Source organism: Physeter macrocephalus, unplaced genomic scaffold, assembly GCF_002837175.3.
Source record: "Physeter macrocephalus isolate SW-GA unplaced genomic scaffold, ASM283717v5 random_1524, whole genome shotgun sequence".
NCBI classification, from domain to species: Eukaryota; Metazoa; Chordata; class Mammalia; order Artiodactyla; family Physeteridae; genus Physeter; species Physeter macrocephalus.
In genome coordinates this window covers 2,912-13,978 of record NW_021147017.1, presented here as the reverse complement: position 1 = coordinate 13,978, position 11,067 = coordinate 2,912, and the positions used below count along the sequence as shown (strand labels likewise).

The 11,067-nt window shown below is 54.4% G+C and overlaps 1 protein-coding gene across 1 annotated transcript in view; it reads left to right on the top strand.

The window, feature by feature from the left end:
• GPRC5B (G protein-coupled receptor class C group 5 member B) overlaps window positions 1-9,832 on the top strand; it is a 10,350-nt gene extending 518 nt beyond the window's left edge. Inside the window, exon 2 of the mRNA XM_028487291.2 lies at window positions 8,697-9,832. Coding sequence (XP_028343092.1) covers window positions 8,705-9,832 — 1,128 coding nt within the window. The 5' untranslated portion in view covers window positions 8,697-8,704. The remainder of the gene's footprint in view (window positions 1-8,696) is intronic.
• Window positions 9,833-11,067: the final 1,235 nt, after the last annotated feature.

Here is an 11,067-nt window from a genome sequence, read left to right as displayed (position 1 = left end):
GGCGGGGAGGGTTGGGACCTTTATGGGGGGAGGGGATGTACCCGGACCAGGTGGAGATCCAAGTCTCTGGGGAGGATCTGGGGGCGACCACAGGCAAAGGGCAGCTGGGACTGTAAGGGAGTCCAGGCGTGCCCGAGTGAGTCCTGTGAGGGCAGCCGCGGGCAGGGCTGCGTGGCAAGCCCGTGGGGCCTGAGCACAGACAGGGCAGACGGAGCTGGGGGCACAGGGGCCGAGTTGGGGGGTGAGCTGCCGCACCTGCCATAGGGGCTGGGGGCCGAGCTCGCAGCCGGCCGTGGCTGCGCACTGCGGGAAAGGAGGGGACACCGCGGGCGAGGAGAGCTGAGCTCTGGGGCTGCGGGAAGAAATGAGGGGCGAATGCATACAATGGCGGGATGTTAGCGTTGCTGTTGCGGCCAAGCTAGAGGTGAGGATCAGCCCTGTGCTGTGCGTCCCCCCCCGCCTTGGGGGACACGGGCTTCCAGCGCCGAGTACCCCGGGATCCCTACCGCCTGCACCCGCCTCGGCCTGGGGGAGCTGGCCAACCAGCCAGGGAGGGGGCGTACCGAGCTTACCACCGAGGACGGGTCCAGCGAAGCCCGCGGATTTCCTACCCGGCTCTGTCACTCCCAGGCCTAGCCAACACCCCCCCACACGCACACACCCACCCAACATGTCCCCAGTTCGCTAAGGGGCGGCTCCTTGGAGCGCGGACAAAGGCCCCTGGAGTGTGGCGGGCAGCCGCGTCCCCGCCTGGGGCCCCGGGCCACGCGCCACATTGGCTGCCCAACTGCGCCAGCATGGGGTGGGGGGCACCTGAGCAGAGCCCCGGAGGAACTGGGAAATCCTCGCAAAGACAAGAGAAGTGGGGGAGGGACTTGGCACAAAAGCTTTAGAACTTCAGCCGAGGAACCTTGATTCAGAAGTTTCCCCACGGGCGGGGGCTCTCTGGAGGATTTCAGACCTTGAGTTAAAACTGCATGCAAATAGTATGTAAATAGAATGCAAACGGTCGGTCGGGAACCCTTCACTGGGCCAGTTTTGTACCTAGACTGCGGAGTGAACAGTTTCCTATCTGTTCCCTGCTCTGTCTGAAAAGGGGTCAACTGAGTTGGGGAGGGAAAAGATGGAAGTGGGAAGGAGTCGCCATTTGGGGCCCAGGCAGCAAGAAAAGCAGTTTTGTTAGAAAGAGAAGCTCAAAATCTTTATTGGTTAATGTGTTATTTCAATAAATATGCCAGCTACAGAAGTGGCAGATAAGCCCCTGCTCTCAGGGCACTGGGGAGGTGGGTGAACACTAAATAAGTAAATAAATAGTAAGTAGCTAGAACTTCTGACTGGGATAAGGGCTGCCAGGAAAAGAAAGCAGAGTGCTGTAAAATAAAGTGACAAGAGTATGTACACATAAGGGAAGATTGTTCTGGGGGGTGACATGTTAGCGGGGCCCCGCAATGGGGGAGGGGGCACTGCCAGACGCAGGGGGAAGACAACCAGGCAGAGGGCACCGCAAGTGCAAAGGCTTGGAGGTGGGAATGAGCGCAGAGAAACTGAACAAAGGCCATTGTGGCTGGAGCTCATAGGCAGATGTGGAGAGCGGGTTGGAAAGGGGATGGCAGGGATCAGCCAGACCACGATCTTTTGGGCCGTGGAAAGTTCAGGTTTTATTCTCCTTGGACTGGTGGACCCTTGCAGGATTTGGAGTGGAAAGCCACGAGACCTGATTTTTAAACGCTCCCCTGACCTCTACAAGGAGACGAAAAGCAGCTTCCCTTTCTTTCTGCCTCTGGGGGTGGCAAGGCGCCGGGAGCCTCCGAAGGGGACCTGTGAGGACTGCTTTGAGCCTGGCTGGTCCTGTAAGCCTACGCCAGGGGTGGGACGGGTTTTAAAACCTACTTCCCACTTTTAGGCAGTTTTTGTCCACCCTAAGCGGCCCCCACCCAGAGCCCAACGCCCCATAAGCACTTCCATGCAGAGCTTCCTGGGGGTTCTGAGTTACATTTTCTTCTCGGAATTACAGCCTCTGAGGAACCATCCACCCTCGAACGGGCAGCCAAGGATGCAATTTGCATTTAAATGATTGCTTTTATTTACAGGGTTGGAGCTGCTTTGCATATTCATGGCTCACGGAGCCTGTGTTCTGGCAACCCTGTTTACTAACCTGTGAGGGTTATTAAATCCAAGGGCCCCCAGATAGGCTGGTGGTCTGAGCGGCCTTGGGAACTGAAGATTATGAGATGGTGTAACTTGCAAAAGATATCAAAGGGTTAGATTGCAGGTCTGGGAAATAGTTTAATGTCAGGAAACCTTGTAACAGTTTAATCCCTTTGGAGCAGGAAATGCACCAGCGGCTATAATGGGAGGGGGCAGGGACAGAGTGTGATGCTGGGGCGTGTGGGGGGACTGGCTCTGCAGACTTATCCTGGCCCTCTGTCCAACAGAGGGAGTCCAACCAGGGGTGCAGTGGCCTTGAGGTCAGCAGTTGGGAGAAGGGTTCTAGTCCCAGCTCGGCCCATCAGTTCCAGGAAGCCTCTGGCCAAGTTGCATTACCTCTTTGTATTCCCAACAGGACAATGGGAGTTGTAATTGTAATAAGCCAGGACCCAGTGCTCCATGTTTGCGGTGCTGAGTACTTTCTAAGTACGTTTCACATCAGCCTTGTGAAAGTGGCACTATTATTATCCTTGTTTTACAGAAGAAGAGACTGGAGGTCAGAGAGGTTCAGTGAGTAATGCCCAATGTCACACAGTTCTGTCTGACTTTCCTCCAACTGAGGTCTTCCACTCTTGAGGAGACTGACGGGAGTATAAATCCTGTGCCAGGTATTCACTGGGTACTGCACTGTTAGACATGCCCAGGGCTAGGAAAGCCCCTCCAGATCTGTTTAGTTTTTCTTTCCCTTCCATGCTCCAGCGCCTCCCCCCTTCTTTAGAGAAGGTGGGTTTAAGATGCCTCTGCTGGTAGTCCCCTAGGCGAAGCAGGTCAGAATGGTGTGTTCCAGAGCAGTTTTGTACATCTTGTGTCTCCTGTCATATGGGTGGATGGCAACGTGGCGATGCTACTTCCCAGGAGAATGGCTGGTGTCCCGTTTCTGGGTGTCTGGCTCTGACTCCTCAACAGGGACACCCAGTTTCAGGGCACGCAGGCTGGCCTCAGGTCCTTCAGCACCGGTTCCCCTCTGGAAAACCACTTTCACAGCAAGGCTCCCATTTAGGGCACCTGCTGTGGGGAGCGGGAGAGTTTGGGAGTTTCCAAGGTAGACCACCCCCAAAGGCTTCTCCCCTTCACACCACCTCAGGGACCTCTTTGCTTGGTGTGTGACTGGGGAGGCTGGAAACCAGTGGTGGACAAACACCTGGGTGAGCCCGTTTCAGCCCCATCTCCATGGCAGCCACCCCTCCTGGAAAAGTGAAGTCAGAAAAGTTCATAACCTCAGAGCATTGGCCAATCTTTTGTTTAACAGACACTTTATATAAGTGCTTACCCCATGTTACCTATTGTCCTAAACTCTAATTATTAATTATTTTAATCCTCACAAGAACCCGGCAAGATGGGTATTATCACCCCCATTTTGCAGATGAAGAAACTGAGACAAGTAAGGTTAAGTCAGCCTTCCATGGTCACAGGGTTCTAGCAAGTGCCAGGGGCAGAACTTGAAACCGGAAGTTTATGCTGCTTGGCCAGGATTGAGCCTGGGAGAACCAGCCCTGCTTGTGGACTTCAGGCAGGCAGCGCTGTCCTCGCACAAGGAATCTTGCCTGCATTCTTTCCAGCCTCTGCAGGCCCCAGCTTGCGAGGAATATGCTGCTCCCCCACCTGCCGGTAGCTTCTGGCCCCTCTGCGGGGGCGGGGAGAGAGAGAGAGAGAGAGAGAGTGTGTGTGTGTGCGCGCGCGCGCACGGGCCTGTGTGTGTGCGGGCCTGTATGCGCGATGCAGTGTTTTTAAGAACATCTGAATGAGTCACATTTCTGGGAGCCTGGCTGGCAGCAAAGTAATTAGTATGTGAGCCGAGTCTTGCACATTCATCACTTTATTCATTACTCCTTTTGAGGAGCTGCATGCCTACATCCCACGGGTCTGTTGCCATGTATTCATCCCTTCCCAGTCAGCCCTGCCTTGCGGCTGACTCCAAACCTCTAATCTGGTTTTGTGCAGTTTGGGGGTCCTGGAGAGCTGCTCCATTCTCAGCAGCGGGGAGGATCCAGGTGGCCGAGGGGGCAGGATGGGGCTTACCTGACAGTGGGAAAGATGGAGCGTGAGTGAGCGCTGCCCCCTGGGCCTGGGGCAGGGATAGTGGGGCGGAAGGTGCCGGGCCATCGTCCAGGCTCCCCCACTGCATATGTTCGTGCTTCTCAAACCTCAGCGCACCCAAGCATCTGAGCACACCTGGAGCTTATCGTAGGGCTCTGGAAACACAGGTGGCCAGGCCCGCTGCTGAGCGTCTGCATTTCTAGCAAGTTCCCCGGGCGATGCTGCCGCAGTTGCCAGTCTGAAGATCAGACTTTGACTTAAGCCTCTCAGGCCCTCAGACCCCTCCTCTATAAAATGACAATGAGGGCATCTTCCTGCCAGGTGACCTGAGGGTTGGAGACCACGTTTAATCAGTTGATTGATTCAGCACCTGGGCCGTGAGCCCTGCCCATGTGCCAGGCACTGGGGGAATCGGTGCAGAACAAGACAGACAAGAGCCTGGGTGTGTGGGATCAGACCAAAAGAGTAATAAAATAAAATATTTGAAAACTGTGGCACATGCTATGAAGATAAAGATCAGGAGTATCAGTGTAGAGCATAAGGAGGCAGAAGGAACCTAATTTAGATAGACCGGCCAGCAAAGGTCTCACCGGGTGACATTTCCAGAGCCCTGCTCTGTAGTAAGAGCCCAGTAACAATAGTACAATTGTTTGTCTCCTGGCTCCACCGCTTTCTAGCTATGTGACCTTGGACAAGCCAACTGGCTTCTCTGTTTTATTTCCTGTAAAATGGAGATAGTAATAGAACTTGCCTCATGGTGTCATTGTCCAGATGATAAGGTGTTAATATATGTGAAGTGCATAGAAGAGGGTCTGGAGCATAGTGAGTGCTATGAGAGTTAACAGTCATTGTCGTGGTCACTATGGCAGTAATAGAAAACTGCAGGGCAGAATCCCCCAGAAATCCTAGATGAGCTGGACTCAGCTTCATTCTGTGAGGTGATGTGTAGCCTTCCTCCTTTTCATCCTGGACATTGTTCTGTAGAACAATGGCTGTCACCTCATGGGCATCTTTAGGAATGATAATGACCTACTTGGGACACCTGGACCCTATCGAAGCCTCTGGCTGCCTAGATGTTGGGTAGGGAGGGCTTCCTGGAAGAAGAGGGCCACATCATACATGTGGGATGTATAATAGAACTTCTTTGTTAGCAAGTAACATAAACCCACCTCAAACTGGCTTAATCCAAAAAAAGGAAGTTAATTGGCTGCTGGAACTGCAAAGACCAGGGTATCTGGCTTCAGGCATGACTGAACCCAGCCTTTCTGTGTATTAGGACTCTGATCCATCAGGTGGCCGTTTCCCGTGGGTCAGCTTTACTCTCAGACAGGTTCTGTCCCTGTGATGGTAAATAGGTCCTCTCCAGCTCCAGGTGTATATCTTTTTAGCTTATTAACCCCGATAACAAGAGAAAACCTCTTTCCAGTTAATTCTAGCAAAAATCCTAAGACTGATTCTCATGGGTCTGGTTGGGGCCAGGTGCCTGTTCATGAACCAGTCAGTGTGGCCAAAGGGTGGGATAAATGCTCTGATTGGCCAGGCTGGGTCAGATGCTCGCAGCTGGGGCTCAAGGCGGCTCCCCAAAGGAAAATCAGGAGCTCTCTTCAGAAATGAGAGAAACGGACGCAGGACAACAAAAGCAACAGCTGTCCCAGAAGGAGAGGGTTCCAACCTTGGGAGTGAAAGCAGAAAGCAGGAGTGTTATCTATTTCCCATGTCAGAAAGGAGTGGGAGCTAGAGACCTGGACCACAGCCATAAGAACCTGCACAATTTCAGAAGCTTGGTCACCATCTTGATATTTTCTTCATCCACATTGGTTTCCTGTTGTGGTTGGAAGGACAATCAGGAAGGGGGACGAGCTGGTGGAACCCAGTCCCAATTTGTAGGCAGGCCCGGAGAGAGGAGATTCCCCCAAGAGAATGAGGGGAGGCAGCTAAAGAAGGCCAGGTTCTTGCGAGGAAAGGACCTGAGGCCTGAGGCTGAGAGGCCTGGCTGGTTTCCTGGCTTCACCCTCATCAACTCTGTTCTCCGGTGTATAAACCAGGCTTTCTCAACCTCAGCACTGTTGACGTGTGGGGCCGGATCATTCTTTGTGTTGAGAGCCATCTCAGGCATTGTAGGATGCTTAGCAACTTCCCTGGACACTACCCACTAGATGCCAATTGCACCCCACCCTCCCCAGTTGTGACAACCATAAATGTCCCCAGACATGCCTCACTGTCCCTTGGGATCAAAATTGCCCCTGGTTGAGAACCACTGGCCTGCAGGTGGGTGGCAGTTGGGGAGAGGGTTGGTGGTCAAGACTCCAGAAGCACATTCCTACCCATCCTCTCCCAGCCACCCTGGAGGTGAGACTGGCTGATGTGTGACCTAGAGAGGCTGCATGGGGTGTGTCTTGTTGTCACTTGCTGAGAAGTCTCCTAATCACATTTGCCATTGATGAGAAGTCTAGGGGAAATCCACTGCACTGTGTCAGGAGCCTGATGGCATTTTGTTCCAGCATATCCGGTTCTTAAATTTTTATTCCCAGTGTGCTCTTGTGAGATGCAGCTCTGGCTAGGACGGTATTTTTTTAAAGGTGGTACGTTGGGATACGCCAATGGGTATGCAACATGTGTTCCTTCAACAAGTATTTCAATGTGTTGAGTTTTCTTTTGAGTCAATTTCAAGGACTTGGTGAGTCAGTTAAGTAAATAACTTACAGGGGTTTGTAGACAAGGTGTAAATAGCTGAGGTGGCACTCCAGTGACTGAAGTAGCAGGGCTCTGAATAGTGGCAGGACCATGGGCCTGATTGCCAGTGTCTGGGGTGCTTGTTTCAGGAGCATCTCTTGCCAGACGCCGTCCGTTCCCAGTCTGCCTTCTTTCATCTATAGGCAAAGGAGCTGGTCCATATAGCACCAGGCTCCTTCTCATTCTGCAGCATCAATAATTTATCCCATTTGATGGCCTTGCGGCCAAGGCAGGATCAGAGCTGCTCACCGTATCCCATCAAGGAGCAGAGAGAGAGGTGGTCGATACCGCATTTACTTAAGAAAGCCCCAGGGATGTGCTGAGCTGCCCTGGAGGTGGCTGGTTACAGCCTCACTGTGGGTGGAGCTAAGGCCATAAGTCTGGCTTAAGACGCCTGGAAACACATCACTGCAGAGCTGTGCAGGCATGGCTTTCCCAAGGCCAGGCTCCCTCCAAAAGCAAGGAGCTGATAGCAGTGGGTAGAGGAGAGTCCTGGTGAGAAGTCTCGTTATCTCAGGATTTAGGAAGCATCTAGTATGCTTTTATGCTAGTACTTGACCAGGGGTGCTCATCCTGGTGATTTCCCCCCCAGGGGACATTGGCAGTGTCTAAACACTTGGGAGGTTGTCACAATTGGGGGAGGGGGTGAGCTTCAGTCACCTAGTGGGTAGAGGCCAGTGATGCTGCTACACCTCCTGCAATGCACAGGACAACCCCCAAAACAAGGAAGAATGAGGCCCGAGGCTGAGAAACCCTGGTTTATGCTGATGAACAAGACAGACAGTTCCCCTGTCATCCGGTAGCTAGTGGTGAAGAAAGACAAGAAGGGAGGAGAGGAGGAAGGGACAGGAGAAACAAAGTAAACAGGCAAAAAGATGACAGATACGATTAGAGCTAAGAAACAGATGAGAGACGCTGGGGGAGGGGATGGGGGTGTGACCTTGGCCAAGGTCTGAGTGGATGACATTAGAGCTGAGACCAGTGCGGGGAGGAGCAGTTTTCCACCCCGGCAGAGGTGGGATATCCTGCAGGCGTCCCCGGCAGAGGTGGGCTGGCTGGAGTGAGAGGATGGATGCTCAGCAGATATTTGTGGGAGGGGTGGGATGTGCGAGGGGAGAGGAGGGAAAGGGTGGAACCCAGGAAGACCGTTCACACTACATCTGAAACGCCGGGAAGCTTCTAAGAGGGGATGCGTCTAGGAGCTGAGTGGTGTGACCCTGGGTAGGTGTCCCAACCTCCTCAAGACTGTTGCGTCACCGGTGTGAGGACTGGATGTGTCGAGTGCCTGGCCGAGGGTGAGTCATCGGTAAACGTCAGCTGTTAGCGCTGAGACACTGAAACGGGTAGTGCGTGCCCCTCTCCCAGCAAGCGCTCGGCCCATGACCATCTCTTCAAGTCTCATTTTATTCCCTTATTTTTGAAGAGGTCAGACATGGCCTCAAATTCAAAGAATATGAAAGAGTATTCAGAGAAAGTGAGGCCCCCTCCCATCCTCTCCTCCAGCCACTAGCACTGATGGTTCACGGTTGTTCACTGAGCCCGGACTAGGGGGCAGATGGGGGCCGAAATCCCCGCCCCTTCTCCAGGCTGTGCTGCCTGGAGAAGGGGGCTGGCGGGTTTGAAGTGAGGTGGGTCTTCTTAAAGAAGTCAGGAGAGTGGGAGTCTTACAATGAATTGGTCTTTTCCCCCCAACTTTTCTGGAATGTTCATGGTGTCAGAGAGAAAGATGAGAACCCAGCAGGTGCTCGCTTTCCTCCTGCTCTTCGTGATTGCCTTCGGGGCCTCTGAGAACACCAGCACGTCCCGGGGCTGCGGGCTGGACCTCCTCCCGCAGTACGTGTCCCTGTGCGACCTGGACACCGTCTGGGGCATCGTGGTGGAGGCCGTGGCGGGGGCGGGCGCCCTGATCACACTGCTCCTGATGCTTATTCTCCTGGTGCGCCTGCCGTTCATCAAGGACAAGGAGAAGCACCCCGTGGGCCTCCACTTCCTCTTCCTCCTGGGGACCCTGGGCCTCTTCGGCCTGACGTTCGCCTTCATCATCCGGGAGGATGAGACCATCTGCTCCGTCCGCCGGTTCCTCTGGGGCGTCCTCTTCGCGCTCTGCTTCTCCTGCCTGCTGAGCCAGGCGTGGCGCGTGCGGAGGCTGGTGCGCCACGGCAAGAGCCCGTCGGGCTGGCAGCTGGTGGGCGTGGCCCTGTGCCTGATGCTCGTGCAGGTCATCATCGCCATCGAGTGGCTGGTGCTGACCGTGCTGCGCGACGAGAAGCCGGCCTGTGCCTACGAGCCGATGGACTTCGCCATGGCCCTCATCTACGACATGGTACTGCTCGTGGCCACCCTGGGGCTGGCCCTCTTCACGCTGTGCGGCAAGTTCAAGAAGTGGAAGCAGAACGGGGTCTGCATCTTGGTCACGGCCTCCCTCTCCGTGCTCATCTGGGTGGCCTGGATGACCATGTACCTCTTCGGCAACGTGGAGCTGCGGCAGGGAGACGCCTGGGGAGACCCCACCTTGGCCATCACGCTGGTGGCCAGTGGCTGGGTCTTCGTCATCTTCCATGCCATCCCAGAGATCCACTGCACCATCCTGCCCGCCCCGCAGGAGAACGCACCCAACTACTTCGACACGTCGCAGCCGAGGATGCGGGAGACGGCGTTTGAGGAGGACGTGCAGCTGCCGCGGACCTACATGGAGAACAAGGCCTTCTCGATGGATGAGCACAATGCAGGTAAAGTGGGCACGGCCCCGTTGGGTCAGGCTGTTCTTCGCAAAAGCGCTCTCTCCTTTTTCTCCACTGGGGATCGGTGGTCCTGGGGACGGTCCTGGCAGATCAGAGCCTACAGACATTGCTGAAACCGGCCCAGAGATGCATTCTTATTTAGCACGGTCAACCAATTTAGTATAAAAAGCCAGGTTTCTGGCCTTTTTCGCAAAGTTGGATCTGGCAGTGCTGGGCTGCCATTCCCACCTGGCAGCAATCGTGTGAAGCTGGCTGGAAGGGCTCTGTCTCTTACCCCTCACCGAGTTGTGGTGGCCCTTTAGGTGGGGATCCACTTTCTCTTCACCACACTCCCTGTCCCGGCCGCTATAACATATCAACATTAAGTCCCTGGCTCCCTGCAAGTGTTTAAGTTTGCAGCCCGTGCGCTAGATCGATGCAGGGGATGGTGAGGGGCAATGCTCCAGTCCCCTCCCCTGCCTCTGTCTCCAGGAGTGTATGAATTTGGGCCCTGGAGTCAGATGTCTGGGTTGGGACCCTGCCTCTGCCACTTCCTAGGTGGAAGGCTTTGTGTACCCCATAGACCTGTTGAGAGAGGCAACATACTGAGGGGCTCCCACGGCCCCTGGCTTGTTGGACGTGCATCTTGCTTGGGTTCCCCTGAAAGCAGAGCCTGCGATGTTGTAGGTGGTTTACTTACGAGGTGGCCCCCGCCAGGGAGAATGAGACTGGGACGGCAGAAACGCCAGAACAAGAGCATCAAAGAGCTGGTTACCGCCACGGGCAGCTGGGGCTCATCCCCGCCAGGGACACGTGTAGAACGAGCCTCACTCGGAGGACAGGAGGCTGCGGCATCTGTCCACCGACTCCTGTCTCCCACTGTCATGAATGTCTCCCAGGGCTCCGGTAAATGGGCTGAACAAGTTCCATTAGCCCGCACGGCAGAAAAGAGATTTGGTGGGCACTTCGAGTGGAGGTGGTCTGAGCACCCAGGCTGTCTGCCACCGCTGCAGCGGGATTCCCAAGCGGGAAGAGCCGAGAGGAGTTGGCCCAGGCCCCAGGCGCCCCTGCTGTAGATGCTGGAGAAGTGTCTCTTACAATTGTTGCTTAAAGCAAGTCGGCTGAGCTCCCAGCACTTGAGATTAATTAAAATGGCTTTTTCTCAGTTACCTAAAAATTTATCAGGAGCTACAGTCATAATAGCAGCAGTACCAGCAGCAGTAGTAACAATTAATTACCTAGTATAATCATTTATTGAACACTACCTACGTGCCAGGCACTATTCTAACTTCTTAACCTGCATTATCTCATTAGTTCACACCTCCACCTGATGAGGTAGGGTCTGTTATTATCCCCATCTTACAGATGA